Source organism: Myotis nattereri, assembly GCF_964212035.1.
Source record: "Myotis nattereri genome assembly, chromosome: 1".
Taxonomy (NCBI): domain Eukaryota; kingdom Metazoa; phylum Chordata; class Mammalia; order Chiroptera; family Vespertilionidae; genus Myotis; species Myotis nattereri.
Window position 1 is genome coordinate 178,560,854 of NC_138075.1, and position 19,968 is coordinate 178,580,821.

At 39.5% G+C, this 19,968-nt stretch overlaps 1 protein-coding gene across 1 annotated transcript in view; it reads left to right on the forward strand.

The window, feature by feature from the left end:
• Nucleotides 1-1,064: 1,064 nt before the first annotated feature.
• The window catches only part of PRKG2 (protein kinase cGMP-dependent 2), a gene marked incomplete at its 5' end in the record, with an annotated part of 83,449 nt that continues 64,545 nt past the window's right edge, over nt 1,065-19,968 (forward strand). Inside the window, 2 exons of the mRNA XM_081095507.1 lie at nt 1,065-1,525; nt 18,094-18,260. Coding sequence (XP_080951633.1) covers nt 1,065-1,525; nt 18,094-18,260 — 628 coding nt within the window. The remainder of the gene's footprint in view (nt 1,526-18,093; nt 18,261-19,968) is intronic.

Genomic DNA, 19,968 nt, shown 5'->3' on the forward strand with positions numbered 1-19,968 from the left:
CAAAGCAGTATTTTCCCAGTTTCACCCTTTAGAGTTCTTTTTGTGTTTGCTCACTGTGCTTATTATCTGCAGATGATTTATTTTCTGTTTTCACTGAATTGATTCAATAAGCCTGTTACCCAATCTAGCCTTCACTTAAGCAATAATATCAATGAGATCCCAACTTTGTGGTGCCTATCATCTATATTTCTAATAATGTTAAAATAAGTGCATAGCTATTGAACTACAAAATATTTCTGAACCAACTAAAATCAGTCCTCGTACTTCTGATCTGCTTTTCACTCACTGGATGTGGGGCCACTTTGGGGCCTACACTGAGGATGTTCTTAACAGGATAAAAAAGGAGCCTTGTACCAGAGGTCATCATTTATGGACAGCATTGGCTTAGGATAAAAAGTAAAGGATGTAGAAGAATCTTCGTACCTCTCTTTTACCTTCTAGTAATCACAATCCAGAAGATTTTGTTCCTCCTCCTCCACCCCTTCTTCTTCTTCATGCAAAACTTAACAGGTACCCAGGCAGGAGAAAACTGCTAATAAAGCCACACCAGCTCTGCCTCCTCCTGCTGTGGAATTCAGATGTGTTATCTTCTAAATTCAGGGAGGGTTCCTTAGTGTAGCCTCGCAGGGAGCTGTGAGACTTGTGACATTTCCAAGCCTCCGCTGCTGTCGCTGCCCTTGTGTGTTTTATCTCTGCCATGCTTACATCCAAATCGCAGTGCTGTTGTGATGCTTTTGACAGCTGTCCGGAGAGAATGACTAAAGAGAACAGCAGGTAACACAGGCCATTTGTGCAAAAGACTCAGGTGTGATACTTGTGCCAGCAAAGGGACAGGGTACAATGAAACCAAATGCCTACTCCTCCTCCTGGAGGGATAAAAGAAATGGATCAATAACTTTCCTTCTGGAAGCATGGGGGAATTTAGTATTTATCAAACAATGATGACATCTATGCTTCCATTTATGAAACAGATGGGAATGAGAGGAGCGGTGAGGGGGCTTTAGGATGTGAAACTCCACTGGGTAATTCCCAATTCTGTGCCCTCTCTCAGGTCCTTGAGCAAAATGGGAAATGGTTCAGTGAAACCCAAACATCCCAAGCATCCAGATGGCCACTCCGGGAACCTCACCTACAATGCCCTGCAGAGCAAGGTGGCAGAGCTGGAGAGAGAGCTGAGGAGGAAGGATGCCGAGATCCAGGAGCGGGAGTACCATCTGAAGGAACTGCGGGAGCAGCTGTCGAAGCAGACTGTGGCCATCGCGGAGCTCACGGAGGAGCTGCAGAGCAAGTGCATCCAGCTGAACAAGCTGCAGGATGTGGTGCACATCCAGGGCGGCAGCCTGCTTCAGGCCTCTCCAGAGAGGATCCCTCTGGAGGTGCACCGGAAGACCTCCGGGCTGGTCTCTCTCCACAGCAGGAGGGGAGCAAAGGCTGGGGTGTCTGCTGAGCCAACAACCCGAACCTATGACCTCAATAAACCCCCTGAATTTTCCTTTGAGAAAGCAAGAGTCAGGAAGGATTCCAGGTAAGACGTTCCCATAATATTAAGACTCAGATAGCCTTCATATTATGAAACACTAGAGTGATATTCATTAAGCCTCATCAATATTACCCGTTCAGATTTGGGGATAAGAGACTTCTAAAATGGTCTTGCTTTGCAGTAGGGTCTCTCTTTAAGAAGAACTTTCTTTAAAGCATGAATTGTGCTTGAACATTGATTCATATGTGCAACTGAAAAACTGAGTTTACGAAAGTCATTTCCATTATCTTGACAACCCTATGGGAGTAAAAAGGTAGTTTTAGGACATCTACCCTTCTCTCTTTCTATAGGAGTGGACTTAAAAGTGTACACAGATTAAAATGAATTATGAATATGTGTAGCAAAACCACTAACTAGCACTTAGTATGCAAATGTTATGAAAATGGAATAAGCTGGAGCTTCAGAACTGGGTGAATGAATGAATTCATAGTTCAGACTGAGCACTATAATGCTTTCTTCCAGCCACTGTTAGATGCTAAATAGATATCAGTGAATAAATAGGCACAGAGCCTTTCTCAGCAAGAGATAGCATACATGGAAGCAAGTAAACATTGTCTAATGATTAATTGGGATAAATGATATGATGGTTATAGTCCAGCCGTGGGCAAACTACAGCCCGCGGGCCGGATCCGGCCCGTTTGAAATGAATAAAACTAAAAAAAAAAAAGACCGTACCCTTTTATGTAATGATGTTTACTTTGAATTCATATTCGTTCACACAAACACTCCATCCATGCTTTTGTTCCGGCCCTCCGGTCCAGTTTACGAACCCATTGTGGCCCTCGAGTCAAAAAGTTTGCCCACCCCTGGTATAGTCGGTGGTATCTGGGGTTAGGGGAAGAGAAGGACAAAGGGGCAACAGAATTTGGATTGCCCAGGAGGCCTGGCTGAGGAGGAGACCTTTAACTGAGACCCAAAGGAGAAAAAGGAACATAAACAAGGTGGAAAGGACATTTCAGGCAGAGGGAACAATTACAAGGTAGAATTAATTTTAAAGATAAGGATTTTTTAAAAGAACATGTAACTATGTACCACATCATTCTTGTATGTGTATTTTGTATGTGGATAGGCGTGTATGTGTGTGTGTGTTGGGGGTGGGTGGGAGGGGAGTGTATACATTTCTTTTCTGGTTCAAGTTTGAGTTTCCTAACCAGGAAAGATTGACTAGAAACATTATGAGTGAGGGTCTTCTTTCTGAATTATTTTTAAGTGAGTATTTATTAGTTGAAATTAGATCTTTTGCCTTGATAATGTTTTGGCTGAGCTGGATCTCTCTTGAAAAATGCAAGATTTGTGATATTAAAACAAATTTTAATTTATTCACTGACACAAGTAATATAAATCAAGATAAAACAATTGACTTAAATGAATAAATGATTAATTTTGACAACAGATAGAAAGGCAGGTTAAATTCATCAATTTGTTGACTGTACTTGACACATAGTGAATGATTGATAAATATTTGCTAATGAAACAAATCATGCTGGATTATTAGTTATATTATTCTGTGGCTGAAAGAAATCTAATAGTTCAGGAGAGTGTTTTTAAGCCAAGATTTTTTTTTTGAATATATTTTGTTGATATTTTACAGAGAGGAAGGGAGAGAGATAGAGTTAGAAACATCGATGAGAGAGAAACATCGATCAGCCGCCTCCTGCACATCTCCTACTGGGGATGTGCCTGCAACCCAGGTACATGCCCTTGACCGGAATCGAACCTGGGACCTTTCAGTCCGCAAGCCGATGCTCTATCCACTGAGCCAAACCGGTTTTGGCCCAAGATTTTTAATTATAGTTGGTTTAGAAAGGTCTTATTTATTCCCTTTAATAATTACTTATTTTTAATGGTGCAAATTCAGAAATAATAAATTTTATAAACTTATGCCTGTTTGTCAAAAATTGATATCATCCATTCTCTTCTGATATGTCAGAGATATATGCACATTTGGCAATATTAAATATTATGTATTATTACTATATTAGTAGCCCTGTGCATGAATCCATGCGTAGATTGCTGCCGCCCTCCTGTAGCTCTCGGCCTCCTGCTTGCTTGCTGCCCTGCCCCCTCCTGTAGCTCTCCGCAGTCCGCTTGTACCTCCCTGGCCCACCCTCCCGCTGATCCATGATCTGGTCATGATGTGCTTGGTCGTTATGCCTGGCGTAATGGCTAATTAGCATATTCCTCTCTTATTAGATAGGATATGTATACTAGTACATAAGCACAATATACTATTTATCCACTCACAAAGAAATCTTTCAAATAGCAATGAGCTTGTATATCTTGGAGAAGTGTGGGAGAATTTAAAGCAATTCATCTTCTTTCATCCTCTCCCTACATATTCCACCAGATTTCTTCTCTGGAATGAAGATTATGTTCAATTATTTTGTTCCAAAGACTTGTGTCCTTCTTGAAGCAAAACACCATTCTCTTGGTGTTAGGCAACTGAACAATCCAGGATAAATATATTTCTTTGTAATTCTTTGTTATAACCAGGCAAAGAAAATCAGCAGTTATTTTCTGGGCCAAACCACCTGTCTATAGTGAGTGAGGCACAGAAGAGCGAAGACATTATAGCTCTTAAATAAGATTTAGCAATGATTCTCCTCATCATCAAAGCAAGCCAGATGGGTGCAGATCTGTGTTGCGGTCATGATTTAGAAACAGGCTCATTGATTCCTTAATGATTAAGTCCTCAGGAAATCAAACTAGATCACTGATGCCCTAATATTCCCCATGTGCTTTTATAGAGCCTTGTGGTTCTAAATTGGAAATTAATTAGAATATGGGAGCCATTCTTTTCTTGTTGACTGACTTGTATCTCATGTGTGAAGTTTGTGCCTCAGTTTTTCTTACAAAATATCTCTCTCTTTACCTCTAGAATAACTGACAAAACACAGGTGACATCATCAAATTTTCCTTTTTTTTTTTAAAGTGCTCAATATTGCAATTCATTTTCCATTTTCAAACAGTTTCCGTTTTTAGAGAAAAGCCATAACTAAACTGGATATTTTTATATATCTTTTATACAGCCTGTGAACAATTTTGTAAAAAACAATTTTCTAGAAGTTAGATCATTTAAAAAGATAGGAGCATCATTCACTGATAAAGGGATGATGTCAGTATCCATTGGTTTGGCTAACGTGTCCCAGCAGTGCTGTTAGATAATAGAGTACTTAAGATATCCATCAAAATTGTTCCTTCATTTATTGTTTAGGTTTAAATGCTTTATTTGTTTAACTTTTATAAACTTTCCTGACTGAATTTATGACAAAATTCATTTCTACTAATATGTGTCCACTACATTTTAAAACTATATGTATTTTTATTGATTTCAGAGAGGAAGAGAGAGGGAGAGAGAGATAGAAACATCAATGATGAAAGAGAATCATTGATCGGCTGCCTCCTGCACGCCCCACACTGGGGATCGAGCCCACAACCCGGGCATGCGCCCTGACTGGGAACCATATTTTCCTGCTTCATAATTCGATGCTCAATCTCTGAACCACAGCCAGCCCAGATCCACTACGTTTTGGATAAAGTCTTTCCTCCCCTCTGCATCTGAAAGCTGGAAAGGCTTTCAGTCTTTTTCTCAAAAAGGATGTCTCTGATGAATACTCATCCCTTCTGCAACCCACAGGAGTAGGGAGATAGGAAGCACTGACAGAAACCAGAGAATAACATCTGGGGAAATGGTAGACTTGCATTTTGAGGATTCAGATTCAATAATTCGCCAGAAACCCTACAACCCATGCCACAGCAGTCTGAAACTCTGCTGAGCCCCTGCTCAAATGTATTATAAATGGCCAGTGAATCTCACCAACTGCCAGGCAGCCAGCTATGTTGTCCTCGACCCATTCAGTGTACTTGTAGATCCCGAAGGGGTAGCTCAAACTGTATCCATAGTTACTTCTCCTTGCTTTCTTTATATGGAGGAATTTATATGCTCTACTGCCATTGGGCAACCCTTGAAATCTGTCTCTTGCAAAATCCAAGGGTCAACTTTTTAAGAGCAGGTTCAAGACTTGTTCAATGTTGTCCAGTAGAACTTCAGAAGTGCTGGAAATGTTCTGTAACCTGTGTTGCCCAGTATGGAAGCCAATGGCAAAATGTGGCTGTTGAGCACTGGAAGTGTGTGGCCAGGGACACTAAGGAATTCAGTTTTTAATTTTAATTAATTTAAAGATTAAATTAGCCACATGTGGCTAATGGCTACTGTATTGGATATTGCAGTTTTATATTATGTGGGTTTTTTGTTTGTTTGCTTGTTTGTTTTCCATAACCTCTGTCCCCTGAGATGAAGATGATGATCTAGTGAAGTTTGGGAAAACTTCATAGACAAAATAAGACCTGTGTTTGGTTTTAGGACAGAGTCACAGAAAAGGAGTGCGTGCCTGTCAGACCGAGGTGGGCACAAGGTGGAGTCACTTTTAAGCTGCAGTGTAGTATCATAGGAGTTTGTAGTGCTTTGGCTTTGTTCCCATGGACCATGGCAGATCTTCAAAAGGGTGCAACTATGTGGGCATGAGGCCCATTTCTATTACAGGTACCCTGCCTTCCCGAAGTATCATAAACCACGATGAGTCAGAGCACTACAGTTTATCACTGTCATCTCTGAAATTTATTGTGGTGAACATAGGAGACTTTAGAGCTAGAACCTTAGAGATTGTTTCAAGCTACCCCACTTACGGGAGAAGTGAGGAAGCAGGTGCAGGGGAATTGCAGAGCTAAGATTAGAATCCAAGATTCTTGACTTTGAAACCAGTTCTTCCCCTTTACAATCCCAATGTTCCCAGACTTCCCACAAAGCTCTAAGGCCTCAAGTCAGGCCAGTCTGCTTTATTTTGACATGCTCTATGGATTGGTAGGAAGAATGATCATGCTCCCTGACTTCTTCCAAGTAGAGCTGAACAGAGCTTACCCCAACCCTAACCCTAACAGTGTATCGATGTTCACCGAGTGTTGGATCCTCAAAGCTCAGACCGTGTGAAGAGAACACAGAGAATGGGTTTGATCCATCTGATAGCACACACTGTGACTATCAATGGCAGAGGAAGGGGAGAAAGTTCAGATAGCATTTTTGCTCATGTCTGAGTCTGCCTTGAGACCAAGACAACCACGTATCCAGAGGTCAGCCGTTTCACTGAAATGACATTTTCTGTTTATGTAGACATCGTTTAGCAAGCTTCACCACTGGTAGAGCAAAATTAGGAACTTATGTTGACTGTCTGCTGTAACACAGGCAAATTAATCAGAGACATCTGGCAAGTTGCTGGTCTGCCTTTTCCCTGAGAACGCTTGAATTATCATTTGAAACTATTGTTCTTTGGGAAAGGAAAGATAAAACGAAGACTTGCCATCTGACTTCAGATGCTGACTCAGTTTTAGAAGGGCAATGCTTTTCCTTTGTCGCTCCCACCCCAGGATCAGAATAGGTAGAAGCAGAAAATGCCAGTGAGTAATCTTTTTAAAGAAGCAGAGTGTGGAAGAGTGTGTTTGTTATTATTATTTGTGCTTCCTTTCTGAAGAGGTGCTGAGCATTTGAATGTTCATTATAGAAATGTAACTGCTTTATTGAACTGGAGTGTTATGGAAAATAGTAGTAGTTATAGTGACAATATTTGCTTATCACTAGTTCTGTGCCAGGCACCACTCTGAACACTTCACAAATATTGGATCATATCATCCTTACAACAAACCTATATTATTATCAACCCCATTTTATGTGTGAGAAACTGAGGCATGCAGAATTGATTAACTTGCCTAAGGTGATACTTTTATATTTTGATATTTTTAATGTTGGAACCAAAATTAAAGCCTGCTATCTAAAGTCTCTTGTAAAAACTCCTATATACCACTTTTCCAAGATGAAAAGTAGAGAACTCTTCACATTTTAGCTGGAAAGCCTTGGGAAAAAAATATATAATTGGAAATAGATACATTTGTAGTTTTTTTTTTTTTTTTTTTTTTTTTTTTTTTTTTTTTTTTTTGGTATGGTTACAGATATCGTCCTGCTGTTGTTATTTCTCCCTGAAAATTATGCTTCCAGAAAGTGCTGCCCTGGTGTAAGTTTGCAATAGGGAAAACTTTTGCTAGGGGCAAGAGAGAAACTTTTTTTTCTTCCATGAAATAGTGCCTTACATATGGCTATCTGAGAGGCTCTAGATGTAGATTTTACCTAGATAGGTTAGTGAAAACTTTAAAAGTGCATATACAAACAATTATCAGTTGGACAGTTAAAAAATTCATACGTATGCTTATTAATACTATTGCCTTAAGCTGAGTCTTCAGCAAAGCAAAGACATGAAGATACATAAGGGAGGAAGAAGAGAAAAGTTCAGTTGTGTGGTGATTCGATAACCGGAAGCTGTGGGTGCAGGTAGCTGGGTGTCTGAGGGAAGGGGTCAGTGTGTTTGAAAACGGAAGGTTATGTTTCATAGCAATAATGTGCATGCAGACATCCAGGCAGAACTAGCTAGCTACTGCGGGATGGGGTGAGAAAACCAAGTTCGGGGTTAACTGCTAGATGTCTGTTGTTCTCATTACATCATCTCATGGAGGCTGAGAACTGGCTCATTGTCTAATGAGGAGGGTGTTGCTTTTCTGTTGTACCAAAGGTGAAATGAAAGCTCGGAGTCAAACAGCTTGCTCACGGTCAAGCTGTGGTTGTTTCTTCAACCACGTTTCCAGTCTGAGTAGGCTGATGTCAACGTGTGTTCTCTACCACAGTGTACCCAACTCTTACGGGTGGTGCTGCCCACAGTGTGACTCACGCCCCCTTGGAGTTGGAGGGAGAGGTAGGGAGCAAGGAGAAGTTGAAGAACCTGCCTGAAATTCAGTGGCAGCTGCCTAGACATCTTGAAGTGAAATAGGCTTCGTCTAGACCAGCCGTGGGCAAACTACGGCCCGCGGGCCGGATCCGGCCCGTTTGAAATGAATAAAACTAAAAAAAAAAAAAGACCGTACCCTTTTATGTAATGATGTTTACTTTGAATTTATATTAGTTCACACAAACACTCCATCCATGCTTTTGTTCTGGCCCTCCGGTTCAGTTTAAGAACCTATTGTGGCCCTCAAGTAAAAAAGTTTGCCCACCCCTGGTCTAGACCTTCTGAGTCCTGGCACCCAGTCCCTCTCACTTCCTGCCCTGCAGTTTCTTCTTTCTCACTAGGACCCAAAGGCCCCTGGGCTCCCCTCATTCTGTACCCTCACCCTAGCCCCCTCTCAACCTCTCAAATTACCTTCTGCTTGGTTTACAGCCATCCTTTGCTCCTCACTTCATCCTCAAATCTCCCAGCCCATTAGTTGTCAGGTATTAGGAAAATGTTTAATTATTAAGCCTCAGAAAACACTGGGGATTTGAAGACCTATTGTTTTGAGTAGTCAACAGTCTCCATCCTCACAAGCATTTCATGCCAGTTCCCTGCTAGATTCCAGGAAAGAGTGCAGTCGAAACAGTGTAGTTGAGAAGACTGGCCTTTTCCTCTTTGCTTGTCCAATCAGAAGGAAGCATTGTCACTGACTTTTGCCTCCTAGTAAGTGGTGCAGTGTTTCCAGAGGAGCCTCCCTTTTCTTCTCTGGAAGTCTAGGCAGCTCAGCTCATGTCACCTGACTTTTTCTAGGGTTTAATAACCTGCAATAAAATTCTCAAGAAGGGGGAAAAGATCTGAAGCCAGGAATAATGCTTTTCAGTTTTTAGACTCTGAAAGTACTTCCTATGTGAAAGATACATTTCCTGAAATTTTTATCCTTTGACCAAAGCTATTTCCTTTCTTTAAAGTCTCATCTATATAATAAAAGCCTAAGTGACTGTTATGGTGGAATGACCAGAATGACCGGTGACTATGATGCACACTGACCATCAGGGATCAGACGCTCAATGCAGGAACTGCCCCCTGGTGGTCAGTACGCTCCCATAGGGGGAGCACCGCTCAGCCAGAAGCTGGGCTCACAGCTGGCGAGCACAGTGGCTGTGGCAGGAGCCTCTGGAGCAGCAAGCCGAGCAGTAAGGAGCAGGGAGTAGTGGGCAGTAAGGAGCGAAGTACGTCTGACCACCGGCTTAGGCCTGATCCCTGTGTGGAGCAAGTCTAAGCTGGCAGGCGTACATCTCACGAGGGGTCCCGGGCTGCGAGAAGGCACATGCCGGGCTGAGGAACCTCCTCCCCCAGTGCATGAATTTCGTGCACCAGGCCTCTAGTTTTAAAATAATTTGTCTCCTCTCCTCTATGCTGACTCCCCCTTAGAAGTATTTGTTGTAGAACTTTCAGCATAGTCTTGCTTCACAGTTTTTTTGGGATCTACAGCTGGGAATTATACATCTTATATAATTCATTCTAAAGTGTGAGTGATAAGGAACTTCCCAAATTCCTATTAATCCTTCTAGGAATATTTGCTTGTCATGCCAAACTAATTCTAATTGGTAAATTTCTACCATCAGTTTTGATGGTCTTTTGGGGGTTTGTAGATCAAGCTCAGGGAAATATAAAAGAAAGATCTGCATAACTTCCAGTTATTTCTCTCCAGATGAGACCCAGGTTAAGGCAATAGTATTTACAGTTCTCTCTTAGAAATAGAAATTCAGAAAAACCTAAGTGTAGTAGTTTTCTATTGCTTCATAACAAGTTACTACAAACATAGCAGCTTAAAATGATACATGTTTGTTATCTCAGCATTTCCGTGGGTCCAGAGTCTAGGCATGGCTATTTAGGTCATCTACTTGGGATTTCACAAGACTGCAGTCAAGGTGTCAATTAACTCTTGACACAAAGCTTTCTAGAAAAGATTGCTCTCTAAGTTCACATGATTGTTGGCAATATTCAGTTCCTTGTGGATGTAGGACTAAGGCCACCAGTTTCTTGCTGACTGTCCGCTGGGGCTCCCCTCGGCTCCTAGAGGCTGCTCAGTTTCCTACTCTGTTCTCCTCTTTCAGGCCCTCTTACCATATGGTGCTTACTTCTTCAAGGCCAGCTGGAGAATCTCTTTATAGTTGGCTAAGATGAAGTCTTCTATAGCATCCACAGAGTGAGCCTCCCAATACCATTTCTATATTCTGTTGATGAGAAGCAAGTCATGGATTCCATCCCCATTCAAGGGGAGAGAATGATAGAAGAGCATGACAACAGAGGGGCTTTCTGAGAATTCTGCACACCATGCCCTTTGGCTTCTCTGATGTGAGATTCCTGGCTAAGATTCTTGGTCATGCCATACATAAAAGGTCCAGACTCTTAGACACACATGTTTATAGCAGCATCATTTGCAATAACCAAAAGGTGAAAGAATGGATGAACAAAATACAGTACATATAGAGAGTCAGATATTATTTAGCCTTAAAAAGGAAGGCAATTCCTTCCTTTTTCTTGCTACCACATTAATGAACTTTGAAGACATTATGCGAAGTGAAACAAGCCAGACTCAAAAAGACAACTATTGTATTTTTCCACTTATATGAGGTACCAGAGCAGTCAAATTTATAGACATATGAGTAGAATGGAGGTTTCCAGGGACTGGGAGGCAGAGGGGAGCAGGGAGTTATCATTTAATGGGTACAGACTTTTAGTTTGGGAAGATGAAGACGTTCTGGAGATGGATAGGGGCAATAGTTGTAAAATGAGAATATACTCAATGCCACTGAACTGTGCACTTAGAAATGATTATAACAGTTTCTGTTATGTATATTTTACCACAATTAAAATAAAGCCCAGAGTCCTGGGGCTGACTGGACAGCACACCCCCAAGTGCGAGGCTATCCATACAGGATGCTGGGAGGAGAGAGAGGGAGGACCGTAATATTTTTCTCTTTCCTGTATTTATTAGTAATATTCAAAGAAGAATGAGATGTGACAAAGTCTTGGGAAAAACATTGAATATTGTTAATCAGTTATTGCTAATTACTTAATAATAATTGATTTCTTGATGAGTCTTCAATAGAGGTATGTTCCCAGTGATGTGTAAATATAGAGCAGCGGTTCTCAACCTGTGGGTCGCGACCCCTTTGGTGGTCGAACAACCCTTTCACAGGGGTCGCCTAAGACCATCCTGCATATCAGATAGTTACATTACGATTCATAATAGTAGCAACATTACAGTTATGAAGTAGCAACAAAAATAATTTTATGGTTGGGTCACAACATGAGGAACTATATTTAAAGGGCCAGAAGGTTGAGAACCACTGATATTGAGGGAAAGGACAGCTTCAAACTCCCTTGTATTTTATTGTTTACAGCTGTAATTCTTAACCTCAAGTGGACACTAAAGGCACCTGACCAGTATTAAAAAAAATACTGATTTTTGGGTCCAGTCACTAGGGAGTCTGATTAATTTGGGTTGAGGTCAGGGCCCTGGACATCAGGATTTATAGAAGCCCTCTTGATGAGTCTAATGTGCAGTGACCTTTGAGAAGCATTTTGTTAGAGGAACAGGTTTCCTGCAGTTGAATCCAGAAATATCCAGTTTGAGGGGTGGAGAGCAATACTCCTTACAGACATTTAAGGAAACGATTTGCCATTTCTATTTAATTACCATGCAGCACAATGATGGTTATGCATATCATGGATTGTGTCAGATTTAACTTCCTTGTATGTTTTGGTGGTTTTCAGCATTTTATTATTAAACTCTGCTCGTCGATGCTCATGGGAATAGATCATCTGCATACATTTATGAAAGGGGAAGAGAAATGTTTGTTGTAAGCATGAAGGAACAGTAAACATGATTAAATTATACCCACACTTAATTAATGGGCAATAGGGTGAGAGGGTTGACAGGAGAATGTTATGCTTGTTTTCTGATTACCCAGGGAATGACCTCCTCTTTCTCATGCTAGTTTCTCAAATTATAAACTTGTGCTTTCATTAGGTGTGTGTTTTTCTTGTTTGTTTATCACTCGACACATTTTTTGGGAGAAGGAAGTAGGTGCTTATCCTGCTTATTATCTGTGCGTTGTTTCCTAGGTGACCAGCAGGCCCACCTCCACTCTTGTCTCTGTACCCATGATTTTTAAAGTAGGAGAAAGAAGTTGCATGTCCTTTAGCATTAATTTTGTTGAGTTCCTACTACATGCCAGAGAATTCTAAATATTTTTGGTAATAAGAGGATGAAGAAAGCATAGTCACACTTTTGAAGATTACAGGTTTTTGGGGGGAAATTAAAATTTATTGCAGTCTTGTATGATGAATCTTCTAAGGCGTACAAAGGAAGGAGGGAGCATCCTTGGTTTAGTGGGATCAGAGAAACCTCCATCGAAGAGATGACCTTGAGCTGGGTTTTGAAGGAGGAATGGAAGGAGGAATTGAAGGGAGTCAAAGTAGCCTGTCACAGTTGCGGGCCTGGGGTACCTTGGGCGTGGAGGGGCGCTGGCCGGGCTGTGGGCTGGACTGTCAGGAGTTTCACCAACACTGAGAAGGAGTCTCCGTAAGTAAAGGCATGTGTCAAGAATAGGGTTTCTTTTTTTTTTTGCTTGTTTGTTTGTTTGTTTTTTGTTAATCCTCATCTAAGGATATTTTTCCACTGATTTTTAGCAAGCGTGGAAGAGAGAGGGAAAGTCAGAGAGAAACATCAATGCGAGAAAATCACACGGTTGCCTCCTGCAAAAGTCCAGACCAGAGCCTGGCCCAGGGAGGAGCCTGCAACCAAGGTATGTGCCCTGACCAGAATCAAAACCAGGACCCTTCGGTCTGCAGGCCGATGCTCTATCCACTGAGCCAAACCGGCTAGGGCAAGAATAGAGTTTTTAGAGTTGTTTTAACTGGAAGGTTTTTAAGTTGCTGACCTACAACAGGAATAGCTGTCCTTTATGTAACATATTTTACATGCCAGGCGCCGTTCTTAGTGCTTTATATTGTTAACGAATCTAATTCTCATAGAAATCCAGTGACTCATGGACTGTTATTATCATTTTACAGCTGAGAAAACTCAAGATAAAGTGACACGCACAGGGTTCCACCATTAGTAATGGCAGAATTAGGAATCAGACCCTAGTAGTACAGTTCCAGATGTGCCCTTGACAAGTATGATTTACAATATGATTTCTCGGGCATATGTAATAAAGCTATGAAATGTCACCCAAGTTAAGTTACCTTGGCCTCTGTGCTCACAAGAAATCCCAGATAGATAAGAGGTGTTGGCCCCTGCTTTGCACTAAGCCTCATGCAAAGACGTCTGCAAGCTGCATGCCATGACCCAACAAAAACAAACAAGGAGAGCACAGGCCTCTGATACACAGGGCCTGAGAAGGAAGATGGAGGGCCCAGCATAACAAGAACTGTCAGTGGACTTTGAAAAATTAAACTTCCTGAAGCAATTTAGAGGACAAGAATTTATTGCTTCAAAGAATGTTGATTACGTACATTGGGGGGTATAAAAGGATTATAAAAGGATTACCTATGCTGCCGGTAATGGGCATGCATTTGAGATCCAGTCCTATTGGAGGAACTTTGAACTGAGCAGAAGGGCTTGACAGTGCCTCTTTGTTTCTCCATGGTTTCAGAACTTTTCCCATCCCACAGAAAATTATTACTACTACCACCATCAACTATTAGTACCACTGCCATTTATTGTTTGCTGGCACCTTACCTTAGTGCATAATATTTCTATAATTCTAATCACCGTGCTCTATTCACATAGGAGAAATCTGAGATTCAGAAAGGTTAAGTGAGCCCTAGCCAGTTTGGCTCAGTGGATAGAGCCAGAATGTTTAGCAATTTTGAATAAAGCTGAAGGGTCTCGGGTTTGATTTTATTCCAATCAAGGGCACATACCTCTGTTGCAGGCATGATCCCGGCCCCGGTCGGGGTGCCAGTTCGCCAATCGATATGTCTCTCTCGCCTTGATGTTTCTCTCTCTGTCTCTCCCCCTCCCATCCACTCTCTAAAAATCAATGGAAAAATATCCTTTGGTAAGAATTAACAGCAACAATAACAAAAAGAAAGGTTAAGTGACCTGATCAATATTACAGCTAAGAAGTGTGGGGCAGCCAGCTGGGTTTTAACTTGGGATTTTCTGACTCCAAAGCCATACACATATTTTAATTTTTAAGTGAAATTTTTATTGAAGAACACAAATCATAGAGTGAACACACCCATGGAACTACTGACAGGTCAGGAAATAGGACATTACCAGCTGTCAGAAGCCCCTTTTGCTCTCTCCCAACCCCTACCCACTATCTCCACAAGGGGAGTCACTATCTGTGCCAGTATGATCAGAGAATGCCTTTTGCCTACTTTAGAATTCTATTTTAATGGAACTAGAAAGTATATACTTTACAGAGATTGGCTTCATTTGTTTACAAGATTCACTTACATTTTGTACATAGCAGTGGTTCATTAATTATCAGTGTTATGTAGTGTGTGTTTCATGACTATACCACAATTTATTAATTTGCTATTGATGGGCATTTGGTTGTTTGTCATGATTAGCAATTTTGAATAAAGCTGCCATGACTATTTTTGCATATGTCTTTTGGTACATTATTACGATTTATGATGGATATATACCTAGAGTGGAAATGGTGGGTAGAACACTTTATCTGAGTTCACATTTAATACGAATTGGTAAATTGTTTTCCAAAATGGTCTAACAAATATATACTGTCACCAGCAATGTATGAGTATTAAGTTACTCTACATTCTTGCTGGCATTTGGCATTGTCAATATTTCTCATTTTAGCCATTCTGGCGGGTATATTGTAGAATCTTATTTTGGCTTGGCTTTGCTTTTCCTTAAGAATTAACAAGGGTGAGCACTTTTTAAGAGTCTCATACTCTACCGACTGAGCTAGCCAGGCACTTCCAACTGAGTACTTTTTAAAGTATGTATTTTCCACTGATGTCTGCTTTTTCCCATATCTATGTATATTTGTTTGGGTTTCTGAACTTTCTGTTCAGTTCCAAAGGTATTTTTTGTCCATCCTTGTGCTAAGAGTATATTCTCCTATTTTGATTAATAATTTTTTGATATCTACTACTTTACATCTTCCAATTTTGTTATTGTTTTTCAAATTTTTATAACTGTTCTTGGGCATCCTTATAACTGTAAGAATTTTAGAATCAGCTTGTCAATTTTTATAAATTAAAAAAATATTGAATGGGATACCATTGAACCTGATCAATTTGAATAGATTCACATTATTAAAAAATTTAGTCTTCTCATTCATAACTGGGGCAGATGTCTCCATTAGTTAGATTTTATTAATATGTTCTACTTTCCAGTATAGCAATCTTACACGTTTTTGGTAGATATAATCTGATATAATTGATGTGTTTAATATCTTATAAAATGATGCCATTTCTAAAATTTCATTTTTAATTGTTTGATGCTGGGATATAGAAACACAATTGAATTTTCTTATTGACCTTGTATTTAGCAAGATGGTTAAAAATCACTTAAATGACACAGGGGTTAGGGGCACCAATTCCCCTGAATAGTAAAAAACCAGGATATAATGTGTGACTCCCCCAAAACTTAACTACTAGGAGACTGCTGTTGATTGGAAGCCTTCCTGATAACATAAACATATTTTGTATATACAGTACATACTGTATTATTGCTATAAAGTAAGCTGGAGAAAAGAAAATCTTATTAAGGAAAACCTCAAGGTAGAGAAAATACATTTATAATGTTTATGGGGGGAAATCTGCATGTAGGTGGACCCATACAGTTCAAACCAATTTGTTCACAGGCCAACTATACTTCCATGGCATGTTAATGGAAGTTAAGCACCCTCTCCAAAAAAGGAAAGAAAAGAAAGAAATATAAATAAAAAAGACACTGAGCCTTGGAAAACATTAAACAGACTTGTTTACTGCAAGATTTATTTGAACCTTTAAAGTTATGCATTATGAAATTTCAAAATTATTTAAACTCAGCATACATGCTTATAAAGGACCAGTACTTCTTGGAACATATTTTGGGAAAGTGGGATATATCAGCATTGAGGAAACATTTGCTGGAATGGTAGGTACCCTGGCATGAAAGGCCCATGAAAGCTGGGGCTTTGGGGGTATTTTCTCACTGCATATTAATTGAATGAATTGTTGGTTTTAGTGGATGAGGGAAGAGTTAGATCTGGGTGAAGTCAGTTTTTTGGCAGGATTAATCTGATATCATAGTATAAGGTGGACTGTAGGGGGGAATGAGTCTAAGAACTAAAGTACCCAAAAAGAAGCTGTTAAAGTTGTCCAGACCTAAGATTTTTTTTTTTTTAATACTGTGGTGACATCCTTGAACAAATAGAAACAAAAATGGATAAAATGGATGTTTTTTAAAGAGAATTGACAAGATTTGGAGATAGGTTAGATGAAGGAAGAAAGAAGTTCTCAAGGTACTTAAAGAGTTTGGATGGTTGAGGATGATGGAGTCACTGTGGGGAAGATGACATTTCTATACAAGACTTTGTTGTGTTTCCTTCAGGTAGCCTGCTGAGCTGATGGATGTAGTCATGAAGGAAGTGTCTAATTCCATGACAGTTTACCTTGTGTTTGAGAACTTTCTGTGTAGAAAATGATTACAAGTTTTTAAACAGTAAAACTAGGGATGGGATAGAGTTTGGATGAAAAATACTGGGGAAAAAAAACACGCCTATGTAAAAAAATCTCACTGAGGTTGAGTGAGCGCAAATGTTTTGTACAAAGATTCTGACTTAGCTCACAAGCCAACGTGTCTTTTTTCTAGTTCATCAATTCTATGATATCTACATATACATATACAGTATTCTAATTAAAACATTTTAAATTTCGGTAATGATGGTTGGATAATTTATTTGTAGCTACTCTTTTCTAAAAGAAAGTAGAGTATTCTAGGATTATCAACGAGTGGGCCTTGGATTTTGGATATGAAAAGGCTGTGAGATTTAAAACGTAGGTTGTCTAGTCTAGATATGCTAAGAGGCAAAACTTAGGCAAACCCAGACTACTACCACCACCCTTTATGTCTGCTCAAACCTAACAAGTCCCAAGGGAGCTGACTTCTCTAGCTCAGAAGAGGCAGTGGATGGAATGAAATCAGCACAGACTTCAGACCCACAGACTTAGATTTAAATCCTAGAGGAAATAAGTTGTTTCTTACCTCTTAGTCTACTTATTCATAAAATAGGAATAGTAATTATCTCGCAGGATAGTGGTAAGGATTCAAAAGATGTAAAATAACTAGTACCAGAGGCAGTATGCATAGCTATGCACAATTCATCAATGAATGAACTGAGTTGTTGTATTTTAAATATGCCTTCTATCTACCAACCAGATTTGCTTTCCATCCCAAGCGTCATGCGTCCATTAGTAGTGCAGCTAGCGATCTTGAGAGATGCTACCTTTGTGATGAAGATAATTAGAAGTGATAATAAATTTGGTGTAATCATGATTACCAGAAAATATTCAAAAAATTTAAAAGATTTTACATGTAAGGAATAGTAGTGATAAGGGTCAAGTGTTGGTGGGGCTAGAAAACAAATTTGTCCTGCGGAAAAGTTGTAAGTACTTAGTTGTATCCACATTCAAAATGAAATGAATCTAAACAGCAAAACATGGTTTTCCTTCATTGTAACTAACATCTCTTTTTCTTTACAACAGTGAGAAGAAGCTCATTACAGATGCTCTCAATAAAAATCAGTTTTTGAAGAGACTGGATCCTCAGCAAATCAAAGACATGGTGGAATGCATGTATGGAAGAAACTACCAGCAAGGGAGTTACATTATTAAGCAGGGAGAACCAGGAAACCATATCTTTGTGTTGGCAGGTGGGTTTCACAGATTTTTCCAGTTATTGTATAACAAATATTTTGCCTATTATGATTTTTGCAAACATTTGTGAAAATGCAAAAACAGTTTGCTGTGTTTGCAGGAAATGTAACAGATTGAGATCATGAAATAGTAACATTGTTGATCTATCATGATGATGATAAGACTTAATATTTACTGAATGCTTTCTATATGTCAAGCATCCTGTGAACACTGAACAGAGAAATCTCATTCATCTTCTCATCACTTCTGTTGCTGGTTACTGATGTTGCCCGTATCTCCATGTTACTAATGTTGACTGTCACAGAGAGGTTAAGTAACTTATCCAAGGCTACACAGCTCCTAAGTGTGGAGGTAGGATGCAAACTTAGGTGATCTGATTCAAGTCCATATTTTAATCACAGTGTCACTCATTCAATAACTACAAAAAGCTGTTTCCATTACAAATACTATTGTTTATGTTGACATTTTTTGGGTGTACCAGGAAAAACACGCAACTATTTTGTCAATGAATCAAATGGAATGCCTTGAAATTATAACTGGTAGTTTTAGAGCCATTTAAATGGTTTCCTTCCTATATGAATACTTGAACATCAAAGGATTTATTTCTCAAATGCATATTAAATGCGTGTCTTATAGTGGTATACAAAAACTTTTTTTTAGATATAGAAGCAAGAAATTATTTGAATAGGGTTTATGGATATTGAACACTCTGTCAAATTCTGAATTGCCCCAACTTTTCCAGTTTTGCAGGGGGCGGGGGAAGCAAAATTGGTTTACCCAGACAGAATGGTAACCTAGGATGTGCCGTGGTCTTCTGTTTTTCTTTACAGCTCATGGCAATCCAAGCAATGCTTTTAAAATGTTCTTATTTTTAAGCTACTTTTATTATAAACTCACTTAAACTTATATGAACATAAGGTTATATAAATACAATATAAGCCCATTTAGACACATCTAAACAAAAATACCAGGATAAATGTATAGGCTGAATATTAGCTAAAATTACAGACCAATAAAATTTGAGTTAATATTAATGTGATGGATGATGTTTAGTTGACTAAGTCACTTTGCACAGTCTCCAAGTTTGGCATGTTCTAGTGAACAAGTGCCAGTTCAGTGATCTTGCCACTTCTTCAGCTATGCTTTTATAATTCTTGTTTACTTGGGGTCTTAAGTGTGAGGCAGATGTTGCCTATACAAACAAATTAATAAACATGTATTATTCTATGTATAGTATGCAAAAGATTGTTTTCATATACTTTGAGTCTTTAAACAACCCAGTCTCATAACTATTGATTTATTTTTTGCCATCTACAATTTTATAGGTACCCTTAAAATTCTACTGTCACTCCCAAGTAATTATTTTACCCAAGAAGTGAATTAAAGTCTTAATTTATGCAGCCTTCATGTGTTGGGGGACAGGTGATCCAGAACAATTTTTCCCTTTTTTTCTTGGCCATTTTGCTTCTACTTTAGCAACACAAAAACATTCTGGAGAGAAAAAAATTAGGTCATTAAGTCAATAAGTACTTATGGAACCTGCTAGAAAAGTATATGAAACTCATGTCTGCCCATCTTGTTCCTTGCCAGTAACTCTGATGAAAGGCTTGGGGAGAGAGGAGTTTGAACAGAAGGCAGCATCCATACAGCCATTCAAATCAGGGCTATAGCACACATGGAAATGAAAATGGAACAGTTTCTTAT